The sequence below is a fragment of the Pseudonaja textilis genome, chromosome 14, assembly GCF_049901715.1.
Source record: "Pseudonaja textilis isolate UNSWEBS1 chromosome 14, rPseTex1.2, whole genome shotgun sequence".
Lineage (NCBI taxonomy): Eukaryota > Metazoa > Chordata > Lepidosauria > Squamata > Elapidae > Pseudonaja > Pseudonaja textilis.
Genome location: NC_142003.1, coordinates 7296265 through 7314542, shown reverse-complemented (window position 1 = coordinate 7314542; position 18278 = coordinate 7296265). Strand labels below are relative to the sequence as shown.

The 18278-nt window shown below is 42.4% G+C and overlaps 1 protein-coding gene across 5 annotated transcripts in view; it reads right to left on the bottom strand.

Moving 5' to 3' along the window:
* The window catches only part of SNX29 (sorting nexin 29), a 180314-nt gene that overhangs the window by 126884 nt on the left and 35152 nt on the right, over positions 1–18278 (bottom strand). For all 5 annotated transcript variants that reach the window (XM_087912359.1, XM_026704236.2, XM_087912360.1 and 2 more), the window contains one exon: positions 6320–6426. In XM_087912359.1, the coding sequence (XP_087768485.1) occupies positions 6320–6426 (107 nt within the window). The remainder of the gene's footprint in view (positions 1–6319; positions 6427–18278) is intronic.

The window sequence follows — 18278 nt, the reverse complement described above, 5'->3', positions numbered from 1 at the left end:
CCTCATTCTCTCCCCACACCATTAGCCTGCTTTCCAGCTCTGTTCTCCTGTGCAGGGCAACCAAAGGAGACCCAGCCGATCAGCTGGGTCTCAAAGGGAGGCAGAGAACGGAGGGAGGCGGAGCCAGTCAGAGGCGGGATTTGCCGGTTCTCCGAACTACTCATAATTTCCGCTCCCGGTTCTCCAGAACTGGTCAGAACCGGCTGAATACCACCTCTGGACCTGGGTGACTGAGAATCTCCGTAGACAAAACCCCCATACCTACAATTACAACCAACGTAAGAATCCACACACGGGCAAATTCAGAAAATGCGATGCCTCAACTGTTCAAGGGTGCATTTTGTGTTTAAGCCAGCTCCAGATTCAAGTCAGCATTCTTTAATGCCAAAATGATTTCTTCTCTTTTGCGGAGGCAGCTGCTGTTTGCCTGAACTTGACTTCTCAGAGAAACATTATTCTATGATTGATTGCCTGCTGAACTCCAATACCCACATACCAGATTTCCTGATATAATTATAGGCTATTGGAAGTTCAGCTCTGGAAATGATTTACGTAAAACTTCTGATTGGATCAGAATCCTGTTATTGGCTTTTCCTATATCATTATGATTAACACATTTCATAACTATTTATCCATTGTTCGGTGAGTCCCTTCCCACCAGGACAGCTGTACATCAGATATTTTTGTTCGTTAATTATAAGTTGTTTTTGCATATATATAATTGCAAGATTGCAAGATGGGGAAAAACTGAATGCACGAAATGACCAACAATCTATTTTTTTAATATATCTGTAGTATATCTATATCTATATACACACACATACACACACATACATATACATATACATATACATACATACATACATACATATATATATATATATATATATGGTATTCAGCTTTGTTCAGGTATTTTCCCACGTCATTGTAGTTGTGCTTTTAAAGTTGTGCTTCTGATTGGATCAGAATCCTGCTATTGGCTTTTCCTATATCATGATTAACCCATTTCATAATGACGTGGGAAAATACCTGAACAAAGCTGAATACCATACATGTAAGTACCCGTGAAAACTTAAGAAAACATACACACACACACACACACACACACACACACACACATATCTCTCTATCTCTCTATCTGTATCTGTATCTGTTGTGGTTAGCCGGCAGCAGGTGCAGATGGCTGAGAAGAGTGAGGACTCAGATGAGGGGCCAGGACCATCAGGAAGTGGACTGCTGCCTTCAGAGATTGTGGGGGCTGGCAGCAGCGATGAGGAGGTTCCCGAGGATCCTGTGCCAAGTGCACGTGCGCAAAGGATTGCTCGCAGGAAAGAGTAGTTACAACAGCACGGGCAACTCAGGAGTAAGGCTGCAAGGTAATGGCCCCTCCCTCAAGAAAATAAAAGACAGCTGTGAAACAAACCTTCTTTGCAGAAGGCAAAGATATTTTGAAACTCAGCCTCGTGGACATTACAGTTGGTATTTGAAGACTCTTGTAAACTATTTCTTATCTGTTGTTTTTTGGCAGATTTAAAAAAACTTGGCAAGACTCTTTCTTGTCGGAGCTAATTTGTTGGAGGCAGCCTTTTATCTGTGAAGAAACAGGATTCATAGATGAAACATAAAAAGGTTATACTGCTGCCTTTGTCTTGTGTTTGATCTCTTGGAACCAGTTTTGGGTCAGAACATACACACACACATACATACATACACACATAAATACACACACACACACACGGTTCTGTCTCCACTGCTCATTGCTGCTACCGGCTCGCTGGCCCGGTAGAATACCACCACTGGTCGCCAAAGTGCAGAAAGATTCGAAAACGTGCTGTTTTAAGGTCAGATCGCTTCCAAGCTATGCCGAAACGCTGCTTTGAGTTCCGACTGGCATATTTTGGGACAGAAAGTTCTGGAACATGTGGCTTCCCCCGTGCAACACATCCAATAAGGAGAATGCGATCTGAGACAATTTCCAGGCTAACTCTCACTGGGGAGTTAGGGGAAGGGGGAGCATATTAGAAAGGTCGCTTGCTTCCATATTCTCTCTCTGGAGCTACGAAGTAATTGCTTGCACTCTTTGCGAGCTTAAGCATCCGAGACCTCAGGGAAAGAAAATGTGGAACAATTACAAAATGCTGGGATGATAAATCTCGGCTATTATTACTGATTCTTCAGATTATCTGCCGATGCAGACACGCGTGACATCCCAAAGTGCCTGGTACCTTGGAGCTCAAACTCTCCACAGGGCCTTAATGGTATCGGAAGTTGTCGGTAGTCCTTGACTTACAACCATTCGTTTATGTCTACTTTAATGAACAAAAGGAGTAGTGGGGGTGGGTTGACAGAACAGCAGTGTTCCAGTCTCCCAGGGGCTGCCTCAAAGAAGAGGAAGTCAAGCTATTTTCCAAAGCACCAGAAGGCAGGACAAGAAGCAATGGGTGGAAACTAATCAGGGAGAGAAGCAACTTAGAACTAAGGAGGAATTTCCTGACAGTGATAACAATTAATCAGTGAAACAATCTGCCCTCCAGAAGTTGTGGTTGCTCCATCACTGGAAGCTTTTAAGAAGAGATTGGATAGCCATTGGTTTGAAATGAAAATAGGGTTTCCTGCTTGAGCAAGGGGGTTGGACTAGAAGACCTCCAAGGTCCCTTCCAACTCTGTTATTTCTATTCTATTCTCAATAAAGTTTCTATTCTCAATATTCTATTCTGTTCTGTTTTATATTCTATTCTATTTTATATTCTACTCTATTTTATATTCTATTCTACTTTATATTCTATTCCATTTTATATTCTATTTTTTATTCTGTTCTATTCTATTCTCAATATTCTATTCTGTTCTATTTTATATTCTATTCTCAATCCCATTCCATTTCTTTTTTATTCTATTCTATTCTATTCTATTCTATTCTACTCTACTCTATTCTCAAAAAAGATTCTATTCTACTCTGTTCTTTTATATTCTATTCTACTATTTTCTATTTATTCTGTTCTCCATCCCATTCCATTCTATTCTACTCTATTCTATTCTCAAGACAGATTCTATTCTACTCTGTTCTGTTTTATATTCTATTCTACTATTTTCTATTTATTCTGTTCTCCATCCCATTCCATTCTATTCTACTCTATTCTATTCTCAAGACAGATTCTATTCTACTCTGTTCTGTTTTATATTCTATTCTACTATTTTCTATTTATCCTGTTCTCCATCCCATTCCATTCCATTCTATTTTACTCTATTCTATTCTCAAGACAGATTCTATTCTACTCTGTTCTATTTTATATTCTATTCTACTATTTTCTATTTATTCTGTTCTCTATCCCATTCCATTCCATTCTATTCTACTCTAATTCTATTCTCAAAAAAGATTCTGTTCTACTCTGTTCTAGTTTATATTCTATTCTACTATTTTCTATTTATCCTGTTCTCCATCCCGTTCCATTCCACTCCATTCCAAGACAAAGGAACAAAAAAGGGGAAGGGAGGAGACCTACCCGGTTCGGGGCATCCGCCTTTCCTCTCCCCCATCTTTCATTCTTTGCCCTAAGAAACAAAGGACCCGCCAACTCTTGCCGAGTCTCTCTCTTCACGGCAGGCGCTGGGTCGCCTCAAAGTTCAGCTCTGATTCAATACGGAGTTTTAAGCCTGATGGACTTCCTGATTCAGCCATCAATAAAGCTCCATTATGAAGAGCATCCTGAATGGGAAAAGGCCGGGGGGAAACTACAAAGAAAGCCAGATTCTACTTTCTCATTTCCACGGGGTCATCCTGTCCGGTCAACCCTGTCTTCCTTGGCTCCAGCATGGGACAATGGATTTAAATGACAGGATATGAGGTCTGCCACTGAATTTTAGGGGAAAAGAGCTTGCTCATCCTAGACAATCGATAATATGGGTATTATAGTCCGAGTCAAGGCTGGGTAGCCATCTGTCCGGGAGGTTATTATTTGAATTCCTGTGTGGAGGAAACAGTTTGAGGTCCATCAAGTCAAACAAGGGGATTCTAGGTGACCTACAAGAGAAACAAGGGAATCTAGTTCTTATCGATCAGGGGATTCCCAGCCGGCAGGTGCGAGAGGATATTCAAGGGGGGGAGGCGAAAGTTTGGGTTTAAAAGTTTCAAAATGGCGACCAACCTGCCTTCCACTGAGCACCTGTATACTGCACAAGTCAAAAAGAGGGCTGTGAAAGTATCTACGGACCCCTCACATCCCGGATATAAAATGTTTCAACTCCTTCCCTCAAAACGACGCTATAGAGCCCTGCACACCAGAACAACTAGACACAAGGACATTTTTTCCCCGAATGCCATCCCTCTGCAAAACAAATAATTCCCACAACATTGTCAACTTATTTACTAAGACCGTATTACTATTCTTCTTCTCCTCAAACTTCCTATTACCTACCTCCTCCCACTTATGACTGTAACCTTGTTGCTTGTATCTTTATGATTTATATGGTTTTATTTAGTTTCCTAGTATGATTTGCTTGCTTATTTAGTATCCTATGACTCACTAAGTGTTATGATTCTTGATGAATGTATTTTTTTCATGTACACTGAGAGCTTATCCACCAAAGACAAATTCTTTGTGCGTCCAATCACACTTAGCCAATAAAGTATTCTATTCTATTCTATTCTAGTCTAGTCTAGTCTAGTCTAGTCTAGTCTAGTCTAGTCTACTCTAGTCTACTGTTCTGTTCTATTGTACTCTATTCTATTCTGTTCTGTTCTATTCTACTGTTCTGTTCTGTTCATTTTCTACTCTACTCTACAGTACTCTATTCTACTCTATTGCTATTCTATCCTATTGTATTCTATTCTATTCTATGATCCAAACCAAGTGTTTACTTTTGCAAGGGGTGCAAGAACATATCAGAAGCGTTCTAGCTGTGAGGAGTATAGAAAATACTAAAATGGGAACCCCTATAAGTATAGATATCAACATTTAAGCCCAGATTAACACAGCTAGTATGTGCAAGCAGGCATCACATCAAATCCAGCCAATTTTCTCTTCTTACCTGAGCTACCTGTGCGGCAGAGAAAGCTGCATATTGCTCTCAAACTGATGTCAGAATAAGGCACTGATTGTATTACTCTGATCGGATTTAACAATACAGGCGATCCTCAGCTTACCTATTTATTCACTTACTTATATTTTACCGTTATTATTTTTCCAAATAACTCAAGGTGTCAGGATTCTGGCACTTAACCCCATTCAAATCATGTTTCACAAGCCATTCTTCCAAAACTTCAAAAAGGATTTATTGGGAGTTAAAAAGTCCAGCATGCCTAGGTGTAGCCGACTCTGAGACACATCATTCATTGTCACCCTTGACCATGGTTTCCCCACCCACCCATCCCGGGTATATCATAATTCATATTCTCCAGTGGGACACATCCATAGTCAAGAGTCACCAATCATGTTCTCAAGTTAGAATTTTGCAGTGGCAGAAACTTCGGTCACCTAGAAACTATCTCTGAAAACATTTATGGAATGCAAGCTGCCCACTGCTCCCTCTCCTCCCTTTCTGTTGGCAACTCTAAAAAGACCACAGAAATATTTTATGAGTTGACAACACAATGAACAACTGTCTTTCCCAGGAACTAACTTGTCAGGGTCCACTTATTTTAATATGGAGCAATGGGGTTAAGATTCCATAATCCTAGCTACCTTGGATAGATTTACATGGAAAAACTACGGGGTAAGCAGAGGTGGCATTCAACCGGTTCTGACAGGTTCTGGAGAACCAGTAGCAGAAATTTTGAGTAGTTCGGAGAACCAGTAAATACCACCTCAGGTTGGCTCCGCCTCCATCTATTCTCCACCTCCTGAGTCCCAGCTGATTGGCTGGGTCTTCTTTGGTTGCCCTGCACAGGAGAACAGAGCTGGAAAACAGGTTAGTGGAGTGGAGTGGAGAGGGAATGGGGATTTTGCAGTATCCTTCCCCTGCCATGCCCATCAAGCCACGTCCACCAAGCCACAGCACACCCACCAAGCCACATCCACAGAACCGGTAGTAAAAAAAAATTGAATACCACCACTGGGGGTAAGGGGTGTCTCTGTTGGACAATCTCACCAAATCGTATGTAAAAACATCACTGCGGCATAATCATCTCTGATCATTAGCATGCAATAAATCCCCTCATTTGAAAAATACTAGCAGAAATGGAAGGCAGAGATCGTGCACGTGTTTGCAAACTAGATGTTAACCTTCAGAAGAAGCGATGATTAAAGAATTGTTAAATGTTGTGACACAAAGGCTGGGAAAACCACAGGGAAAGAAGACTTCCACCACAGAAACCTTTTCTTACCTCAATCAGCTTCCTTTCATAAGAATTTGCGCGTTCCTCATTGTTTTCCACTTGCTTTTGTTCGGGAATAGAAAATTCACTATCTGCGTTCCAAAGATTTGGCAAGACTGGAAGCAAAATAAAACACAGGCTGCCGTCAGTAAAGAGCGATCGGTTTAATTCTCAGATATTTCGTTAGATAAATCCATTCGACCCAGAACATTTTTACCGTTAGAAATGCCCCAACGCAATTCGTCATTCCGAGCACAACGCTGTATGCTCAAAATATTCTGAGTAATGTTTTCTAGCATTATCTGCCACAGGGTGGAGGAACCCATGGTCATGGTAATGATCAGTTCCCATCATCCTCACCCAGAACCAGGGGTGGGTTACTGGGAGCTCTGGAGAGCCCCTAGCTAAGACTCTGTGGGGCTCAGAGAGCCCCCAATAACCTCAGAAAGAGAAGCAGCAAGAGAAAGCTCTGAATAGGCTTAATTGAACTTCTGGGCATTGAGCCAAGAGCATTTCACACCTGGTAAAAGTGTTGCAAGCTAGATAAACAATCCACTCAGTGCTTGCGAGGGAGAGCCATTGAGAAAATCAGAGAACATAGCCACTAGCCTCCGAGAGGATTGATCCCCAAATAATAAGAATCACCTAACTCAACAGAAACTCCACCAAGACTCCAAGATCCCTCTCACAGTCACTGCTATTAAGCCTGATTTCACCCAGTCTTTTGTTTAAGTATTAAATGCACGAAATAATAAACAACTTTTTGGTATATTATCTTTTTTAGGTAATTAGGCCAAAGAAGCAATGTCAAGTTGGCCACACCCACCGAGTCACATGACCACCCAGCCATGCCCATCCAGCCACGCAGAGAGCCCATAAAATATCCTGGAAAAGATGGTAATGGTCTGTGGGAATGGCCTTGGGAGACTGGAGGAAGAGCTACAGTCTAGACAACTCATCCTTCAAAGCTAGTTAGGAACAGTGTTGATTAAGGGAATCTGGATTCCCCGTTGATTTTGCTCATCAGAAAGTCGGAAAAGGGGAATCGCATGACTTTGGGATGGTGAAGCCGTCATAAATACAACTCGGTTGCCAAGCGTCTGAATTTTGATCACGTGCTCCCGGCCAGGGATGCTGCAACGGTCGTAAATGTGAAAAAGAGACGTAAGTTTCTTTTGTCCGTGCCGTTTAACTTTGTACCATCACTAAATGAACCATCATAAGTCAAGAAACTATCTGTATTGAAATATTGTGGCTTTGGAAATCGGAACGGACCTTCCGGAGTCGTAAAAGAATCCGAGAAGTGTCTTCCTTTTCGAGTTGAACTAAGCCAAAAGAAACAGCAGGAACGCTAAAACAAATTTCAGTTTGCTTAACCGAGACCAACAATAACAACAACCATCGCAATAAAAATCCCACCCCTTTTGCTATAGCTTAAAGCAACGAACTCAGTGGTGGCTGTGTTTACAGTATATTATGTGCTTAACCAGATTGCTGAATTAACCCATTTTCCGGGCTTACACAGCTCATCAAATCATACTTCAACCAAACGGCCTAGATTCACACAAGGCAGCAATTCACATGCACAAAAGTGAGAGCTGAAGTTAAAACTAATCACATTCAGTGTGGTCTTTTTGGTCATGGTTGTGTATGCTGTGAAGACAGGCACTCTGTAGGGGCATGTGCATTCGATTTTTATTCTGTTTGTCGGGGGGGGGGGTGAGAATCATAAAACTAAGGAGAGAAAATATACTGATTAATGAAAGATAAAACGGCAATGTGGCGCCCTAAATAGCCGTGCTTGCTACTGGCAACCTTAAACCAGCAGCTCAATATTTTAGATAAAAGAGCAGCTTAAGCAGCGAGCGATGAAATTGCTTACATGTCTCTCTCTCTCTCTCAAAAAAAAAAAAATGGAGCGAACTGAAGCCCCAGATAGAGAATTTCTCATCTCCACCCCCAGAGATAAGAAACGCCTAGAACTTTTGTACACATTTGTAGGCCTTAAAAACCTGCTTCAATCACATCAACTCTGAACGTGTCAAAATCCCTAAATCCGTCACTTGGGATGAAACCCAGCCAAGAGGAATGCTTGGCTTCATGAAGAACGTCAATAATAAACTTAAATGAAGATAATCAAATAATAAAAATTAAATCATCATAATCCCTCCCTCTTCCTTCCATGCCTTCTCCTCCCTCCGCCTTCCTTCCATGCTTCCATCCTTCCTTCTTTGAATATCTAGTTAGATTTCCTTCCTTCCTTGTTTCCTTCTTTCCTTCCTCCCTCCCTCCACCTCCCTCCCTCCTTCCTCCAACTTCCTTCCTTCCTTCTTTGAATATCTATAGCCAGATTTCCTTCCTTCCTTCTTTCCTTCATCCCTTCCTATATCTTCTTTCTTCCTCCCTCCCTCCTTCTTCCATCTCCCTTCCTTCCTTCTTTGAATATTTATAGCTACATTCTTTCCTTCCTTCCTCCTTCTCTCCATCTCCCTTCCTTCCACTCTCCCTCCTTCCTCCATCTCTCTTCCTTCCTCCCTCCCTTTCCAAACAAACATCTATAGTTAGATATCTAGTTAGATTTCCTTCCTTCCTTCCTTCCTTCCTTCCTTCCTTCCTTCCTTCCTTCCTTCCTTCCTTCCTTCCTTCCTTCCTTCCCTTTCCTTCCTTCCTCCCTCCTTCCACCTCCCTCCCTCCCTCCCTCCTCCCTCCATCTTCTTCCCTTCCTTCTCTGAATATCTATAGCCAGATCTCTTTCCTTCCTTCTTTCCTTCCTTTATCCCTCCCTCCCTTTCCAAACAAAGCAGCTATCTACCTTTTTCTTCTTCTTTCAGGTATGTCTATGGATCTTGTAACAAAGTTTGAGGGCCAAAACATTCTTCGTCGGCAGGCCAGGTATAGGTATTAAATCCAAACCAGGACAATATACAGATTATTCACTCTCGGGCTACCTGTGTCAGCCTCACAGGGTTAAATAGCTAGGAATCACACACCAGTGAGCCAATTCCACTTTAGTATAAGGCTACCTTGGCAGAATCTTGCAAGTTTGGAAGGACAATTCTCTCCCTGCCTCCTTTGTAGCTCAAGAAACTAGGGATGGTTCCTCCTGATCCTCTTTCTCCACCCATTGATGCAGCTGCGGGCTACATGGTCTCTAATCTCCCCGTTCCCTTGGCAGCATCTTTCCGCTCAGTCTCCCAAGGTCTTTCTCACATGTCATGACAATCTGGAAGCTTCGTTACCTCATTGTACACTGAAACTCAATTTAAAACTGTACTAAAAAAAAAACAGAAGGAAGGCAGTGCCAAACGTAAGCAAATGTACTTTGCTTTGCAGCTGCTTGTTTGGTTCCAAGCCAAATCGAGCTGGGTGAAGTTTTTAGTAGGAAGCATTGACAGTTAACATGCAATATGGACGCACATGCACACACACTCCTCTTCCCTTGTGCAGGTGGGGGAGTGAGCTTCTGAATAAATGCAAATGTCACTTGGTGGTCTGAACGGACCCAGCAAGGCAGAAAGCGGATAATTCTGGCTAAACAAAAGAAGATCAAATCAGCTGGACAACACTAGAAACAAGAGCTTCCCCAAACCCCACCACATAAAATTATAACGCTGCCCAAAACTGCCAAGGAAGAGTGGTTCTCCTTTTGCTCCGTACAGAAAATAAAACTGCACCACGCCATAGATCGGGGTTGGCACAGGAGCCCAAGAGGATCCTGGGAGAAAGCGGATATGCCAGAAGCATCTGGTACACCTCAGATAAAATAACTGGCAAACAAAAATGGAAAATACAAACACCGCAAGGTATATTTGTCCAGAGGTGGTGAATTCAGCAGGTTCTGACCAGTTCTGGAGAACCAGTAGTGGAAATTTTGAGGAGTTTGGAGAACCGGCAAATCCCACCTCTGACTGGCCCCGCCAACCCCATCTCTTCTCTTCCTCCCATTGAGTCCCAGCTGATTGTCTGGGTCTCCTTTGGTTGCCCTGCACAGGAGAAGGGAGCTGGAAAGCAGGTTAGTGGGATGGGGAGGGAATGTGGATTTTGCAGTAACCTTCCCTTGCCACACCCACTGTAGAGTTGTAATTGCAGGAATGTTCCAATCTCGGATGGCAAACCTCAGATAAAGAATGTTTCCAAGCAAATACAACTCAGGTAAACAAAGTCACTAATCTAAAGGAGGATTAGAGAGAGGAAGTAAACATATGTTAGACTTTGACTAGAGATAATTAATTGTATGGATTACTGTGCTAAACAGTAACGAAAGTTAAGCAATAACCAAAGTTGACCAGTGATGGAGGATAACTAAAAATGTGTATAAATGCAAGACTAGACTAGATCATCATGATTCAGTTGTTCATGATCAAACAACTCAACCGCCTCGTCATTACAACAGCCCACCAAGCCATGCCCACAAATCCAAGCCACGCCCACCAAGCCATGCCCAGAGAATGCCACACCCATCAAGCCACACTCACAGCTGATCATCTGGGTTTTCTTTGGTTGCCCTGCGCAGGAGAACGGAGCTGGAAAGCAGGGTAGTGGGGTGGGGAGGGGAATTTTGCAGTATATTCACCTCCTGCTTTCCAGCCCTCTCAAAGCAGTTTACAGAGTCAGCCTCTCGTCCCCCCCAACAAGCTGGCTCCTCCTTTTACCCACCTTGGAAGGAGGGAAGGATGCGTCAAACTTTAAGCCTGGTGAGATTCGAACTGCCAAATTGCACTCGGCCTGCAATACTGCACTCTAACCACTGCACCACCGGGGGTCTTATTCTTAGATGAAGAAATTTGATTAAGAAAACACTAGGTGAGAAGGCGTCTTCAACAACCTTTTATGCAGAGGCACAAACTGTTTATGTAAGCCCAGGTGAACAACCTCCTCAACATTAGCCTCCTCTTCAAAGTTGGAAAGTTCTGAATCCCACATAAACCTGTCGGAGGTGGGAGGAAAGGTCAGCTGGAGAGGTGGAGGTTCTCTGAGGAAGCTAGAAAGGACAGAAAGGAAGAACCAGCTTGTTTTTTTCTAAACAGTTTGCCCCCACCGTGACAAGCACGTTATGATGGGCCACCCACCCCAACGGCAGCTATTTTGGGAGAAGACCCACAGCATGCCCTCAAAGCATCAAGCGCTGAGAGTTGTGGAAAGCTCTGGCGACACGTTTACAGATGCATTTAGTGGGTGTTTCTTCACCAGGATCTCCAAACAGCATCCGGATAGTGGGGAATGATGAAGGTTCTAGTCTACCTTCAGCTATGGAAACTTCCTCGAAGACTTTGAAACCAATCGGTCAAACCGTAAAGCATTCCTGGATTGCTCTCGAGTTGCCATAAGAAGTGGGGTGGGGGGTGGGGGAGAGATCTGATGGGAGCAGATCGGTTGCTATGACCAGAAGCACATTCCATGCATACCCTTCTCCGGATTGTGTCTCGGGTTACCGGAGCCAGCCGGAGAGGCTGTGTTTTCTACAGCCTTCGAAAGTGCTCCATTGGAGAATGTGATTTATGACACATCCTGGAAGAAGGAGGGGAAACAGGATCCAACAGTAAATTATGTAGGGCAGAGAGGACTGCACTTAGGAAAAGTGCTGACATATTGCTCCTAATCAAGAATTGGATTTCTTTTGAAACTTGGCACGAGGCTCATGAATTAATTAGGGCTTCCGTCGGAACCCTGACACAATCATTCTTTCTTGGCCCATCCCATCTTCACAAGATTGTTCTTGTAGGGAAGGTGTGAAGAAAGTGTGATAGGTAAAACTATCTGAAACTAGATATGTACATACAAAGACTCCTTGGGGAAGACCCTCACGTTGGGAAAAAAAATTGAAGGAAAAAAGAGAAAGGCAGGGGAGGAAATGGTTAGATGGCTAGACAGATCAACATTTGCTATTGCTTTAATGGTTTTTCGTGTTTAAATACGTTTTTTATATATATATATTTAACAGGGATAGAAGAAAAACGTATTGGTTCTAGAATTCTTACAATGTTTGCGAATGAACCCTGGTTTGCAATCCCACCTGTGTGCCTCGGCTTCACCCCACCCCCGGCGGGTCGTAGCTAGCTTCAAAGGCTTCGGTTTGGATTGCTGAGTACCGGATGCCACAAATCCCAGGCTTGTGCCTTCTACCGGAGCTGCGTTAGCATGCGGGAGACTGAAACCAGGATAGTCCATAGCAGGGGTGGGATTCAATTTTGTTAACAACCGGTTCTGTGGGCGTGGCTTAGGTGGTCATGTGACTGGCTGGGCGTGGCCAACTCAACATCACTCACATTGAGGCACGCATCTCCTCGCCTGGCCTCTCATGACTGTGGGGATGCTGCAACAGTCGTAAGTGCGAAAAACGGTCATAAGTTACTTTTTTCAGTGCCCTTGTAACTTTGAATGGTCACTCCACACAAGCAAAGTACCAACAAAGGAGGGGGAAAAAAACTCCAGAGAAGTTCCTGAGACAGGAAGTCTAGTCCTGCCAAGAATGTAATAAGGGCTAACGGAGAGGCAGTTTCTGTAAGCAACACCAGAATGTTTCCTTCCTGCCTTCCTTACAGGATTAGGCCAGTAATTTCTTCTAACAACCCGTTCTCCAAACTGCTTAGAAGGTTAACAACCAGTTCTAGCGAATAGGTGCAAACCTGTAGAAACCCACCCCTGGTCCATAGCCGCTGTCCCCAATCGAACCCCTATGAGCTGACAGATTCCAAGGTAGCTGAGACGATGCCTGGGGCCTGACAATATCAAAATAATCCATGTTATGCTGAGATCTTTCCTGCCCCCATATGAAGTCCCAGAAGCATGATACCTTTGTCTTTCAATAATGCAGGAGGAGAAGAAAAAAACCACATGCTAATTACCTATTTGATTAATCACCAAATGCTACTAATTAATTAATTACCAATCACCTACTAATTTTGATGGAGAAGAGCAACTAATTAAAATCTCTATGCCAATGGGTCTGGCATTCTCAAGGACAAGCTGAAAAGGTCAAGGCTAGCTGTCAAGATTCAAAACACATAATTCTATTACCCACACATCTACAAGGACTTGTGGTTTTTTTTTTTAAAAAAAAGGAAAAACAGCTCTATTGACTTTCAGTTCAACCTCCAAGAGGATATTTCCGTAATGGCATATGGGAATGACCTTGAAAGACGAACAAATGCTACCTAGGTAACATTCGGATAAAGGGTGTGGGAGCCTGCAGCTGCATAACTGGCAGAAGAAGAAACATAGAAAGCGACTGCCTTAATTTACCAGGCTGAAAACAGAGACGGTGGGAGATTTGTACTTTCAAGGCTATAGATTCCTGCCTGTAGGTGAGCAACAATAGAGAAACTACTCTGAGTAAATCCTCTTGTCCTCCTTGTATCTGACATTAATCTTTCCAAACTCTTTTGTGGCAATGCAAGGAGTCTAAACTGATAACAGATTTAAGTCCGCCCTCCCAGCTTGGCCCTTACATCGGAAAAGTTAGGGAGCGTCCACCTTTTCCTCCATATGAAAGATTCCAGGCTGATTTGCCTCTTAGCTCCCTGAGCTATCACACTCTGCCCCATACATTCCACTATATCTTCAGGCTTTCTCCTGGGGGTGTTTTTTTTTTCTTTTTGCTTTTTTTGAGTGGGCTAATTAATATACTGACACAAAACTGCAAAACCTTGTTAAACGTCAAAAAGAGGACTGTGAAAATATTTACAGACCCCTCACATCCCGGACATCAACTGTTTCAATTCCTACCCTCAAAATGACGCTATAAGGCACTGCACACCAGAACAACTAGACACAAGGACCGTTTTTTCCCAAACGCCATCACTCTTCTCAACAAATAATTCCCTCAACACTGTCCAACCATTTACAAAGTCTGCATTACTATTACTATTAATCTTCTCATCACTCCTTATCACCCATCCCCTCCCACTTGTGACTGTATGTATGACTTTAACTTTGTCGCTGTATCCTTATGATTTATATTGACTATTTCCTAGTATGATTTGATTGCTTATTGTAACCTTTGATCATTATTAAGTGTTGTACCTGATGATTCTTGACTTGATGAACGTATCTTTTCTTTTATGTACACTGAGAGCATTTGCACCAAGACAAATTCCTTCTGTGTCCAATCACACTTGGTCAATAAAGAATTCTATTCTATTCTATTCTATTCTAATAGCAGTAGCCCATCTGATCGCACCCCTTCAATTGAATACCCTGCATCCAGATGTGTCGTAAGGCAGCCATCCCTAACAAAAACCTGCCCTAAACATTTTTTTAAAAAAAGGAATGGTATTTTTGAATCCTATGCAATATAAAACACATGCCGTTCTCAAGTTTATTTTTAGTATCTGCAGTGGAAATTTAGTCCACAGCTGGGGAAAGGCAACTAAAAATCATGGTGCAAAGCCACTCATTTTTAGAAAGGTTTTGCAATCATTCTGTCGCCACCTCCTCTCTCTCTCTCTTTTTTTTTTCTTCCTTCTATAAAATCTGACCATCCCACTCAATTTCTCTGGTTATTGTGCCTTTGTTGACATATAATTCTAACATAGCAGAATGCAGCAGCCAAGGTTTTCCCCTGCCGTAATTATACGAATCAGAAAAAAAAAAACAGCCAGTGTCTAATGAAGGATAATTTCTCATATTATAGGCAGCTTAAAAATATCCTCTTCGTGAATAATTTTGTTTAATACAAGCCAGCGTAATGAAATGGTTGAACACCTGTCTCATGGCCCTCGTGGAGAACTTAATCAAATTCACGCAGACCCAAGGGAATAAAAATTACTTCAGTTCCCCAAAATTGTGGTCTATAAATTATTACTGGGTCGTGGAAAGGTTGCCAGAGAATTTAGCATATTTTTGTTCACCTTTGTACCACTAGCAAACATTACAATTCAACTTCAGAAATGTGTGCTCCTAGAAACCAGCCATGTGTTTTAAATTAGAAAAAAGGAGGTCCGCGGTTAATAATGATGGCACTTAACTTGCCCCCAAAAGGTGGAAGTTTTAAAAAATGCAATTTAAGTGTTGAACAATCTGCTTTTAATCTCTTCTCTTTCAATTTTTAGATGGTTGCCGGAGGAGAGGGGGAAAAAAATCACATAAAAATCCCAACTTTGCTGGGGATTTATTTCCATATTTCGTCGAAAATCACTGACCTCAAGTAACAGCAACCAGGCTGAAAGGAGCTCCAATATCACATCTGACTGTCCTAAATTTAGAGAAATGGAGTCATGCTTAAATCCCATTACAGAGAAAGCAAGCACACAGCCCATTCATTCCAATAGAAGGTAAACATAAGAAGGTAAACCCTCATGGGATTTTACATCTTCCCAGGTCATCTTAAAAAAAAAAAAGTTCAGAAATTGGAAAAGACTGGAAATTAATATGTTTGATTATATCCTGAGCATGTATACCGTCTTCTCAGATTTTCCAAGTGGCAGCTGTTCAGATATCACTCAAACCAACATTCGTGATTCCATTTGTTGAGGAATCCATGGTTAAGTATAATGTTTATGGTAATTCTCAGTCATCCAGTTCACGGTTGTCCCAATGTGCTTTATACTCAGTCTGTCCATCCATCCATCCATCCATCCATCCATCCATCCATCCATCTATCATTTGTCTATCATCTCTCTCTCTCATCTATCAGTCTGTCTGTCTATATCTATCATCTGTCTACCATCTCGTGGTGGTGAGCCAAGACGGCGCAGTGGTTAGAATGCAGTACTGCAGGCTAATTCTGCTGACGGCCGACTGCCAGCAGTTCGATCCTGACTGGCTCAAAGTTGACTCAGCCTTCCGTCCTTCCGAGGTTGATAAAATGAGGAGCCAGATTGTTGGGGCCAATAAGCTGACTCTGTAATCCTCTTAGAGAGGACTGTAAAAACACTGTGAAGTGGTATATAAGCCTATGGGCTCTTGCTATGTATTCTCCAGCGTGGTTTGAGGCAGTCTATTTTAAGAGGATATCTGCAGCTGCCAATTTGGGCTTTGAACTGACGGAGTGCTATATTTTTTAATAGAAGTTTTAACCATGTTTTAATTAATTTGGCTCTTTGTGATTGTTAGCTTCTTTGAGCAGCCTTCTTTGATGGAAAGGTCGGTATAAACCTAGCAAAGCCATTAAAAGTTCAGATGTGCCTCAAAGCATGGATTGGCCTAAGAAAACCCGGAGCCTGTTATCTAATATTAAACCAGAACCAACTTTTGCAGAACCCCCTGCGAACCTCTGCTTTCCAGTTTGCAAACATCCAATAAAAACTTTCAAAAGAGGATTTTTCCCGTAACAGAGAGTTGGGGGACAGGGAAAATTTCGTTTTGTAAGTACATTTGGAAAAACAAAGACACCGACAGGCTTAGTATACATATTTAGTTAATCCTTGCTGGAAAAAATGACACAGTAATACTTTTAAGAAGCAATGCGGGTCTATATTGATTTTCACTGTTTCCCAAACAGAAATTAAGCCTTTTAATTCCTGCAGGAGCTCAGCAAACTGTCTGACTAGAAGACTCCAGCTGTGAATGCCAATAGAAAATTGTTTCTATAGCTTAAGCACTGGAAAAGGAATAAAAGGATTTTTTTCAACTGCTTGTCAAAAGATTAAATTTCTTCCAATGAGAAAATGAGTTATTAAACTAATTTTATATTACTTTTTAAACAAGCATACTTCTTTCAGTCACCTAGTTATTCAACACTGCGCTCAGTACCACTTTAATTTGTTTCTAAATGAAAATAAACTTGGAGGAGGAGGGGAAAAAAAGTCATTTTATTGGGGTACAGGGATAATTAAATGTTTGGAATGAGGGGGGGTGGGATGATCCTGCATATTTGCTGAATTTGTATTCACCATTGTTTCTAATATTTACAACCCCTGAAATCACAAAAGGCTTCTCCTTATTCAGCAATAGATAAGGTTCATTATGGGATGTAGATGCTCCATCACTGGACGTTTTCAAGAAGGAACAAGGCAGCTATTTGTCACCACGTCACTAAGTATGGCAGGCCCCAACTGGCAAAACAAAATTCAGGACTTTTTTGGTTGGAAATGTCTATGGAGATTCTCCAACATCCAAGTCATGGTGGTCCCTAAGATGCTTTTTTCAAGAGGCAACTGGACGTTCTGGTTTTTCTTTGAAGATGTTTCGCTTCTCCTCCAAGAAGCTTCTTCAGCTCTGACTGGATGTCCTTCCATCCCTCACCATCCAGTCAGAGCTGAAGAAGCTTCTTGGAGGAGAAGCGAAACGCCTTCAAAGGAAAAATGAGAAAGTCCAGTTGCCTCTTGAAAAAAAAAAAAGCAATTTTGGAACAGAAGTTGAGTTCCAAGAAGAGACAGCAAGACCCACAGTGATTGCTAGTTCACAGTAAAGCTATTATGGCTTGATTGGAAACATGCGGAAGAGGCCTTCACCCTGCAGTGGATAGACAATGGCTAAAATTGTCATGCGCCTGTCGGAATCTGACTTGGAGGGGGAGGCCAAGCAGCTGACAGGGAGTGTGGCTCCGTTGGCTGTGGAAGAAACTGGGGAAGGGCAAAGGCCAGCTGGTCAGAGCAGGGGAGAGGTAGAGCAAGGCAGAGGGAATTCGGAGGAAGACCCAAGCCCACCCCCTCTTCATCCTAGGGCACACAGGGAGGAACAGAGAAGGGAGCAAAGTTGGTTGCATGGCTTACGGGGAAGGAAAGGGCCCTGATTCCTTTCATTAGCCGCAGTTGGGAACACAGTATATAAAAGAGGAAGCTGCGCACAGCCAAGTTGTTGGGAGCAAACGTGAATTTATCTTGTATCGTCGTGGCTTATCTATGTTCCTGGCATCTTCCCAACTGTGTGAGTTTTGCCATGCTTTCAAGTCTGGAATTCCTTCTCCTGCCCCATCAAACTAATTACTTTTGCTTGGTTTGTTTGGATTTTTAGTTACAGTTTGTATGTATCTTGTTTTGGACTGAATTTTCTACAGTTAAAGGCTGTTCCTAGGCCAGTTTTTCTC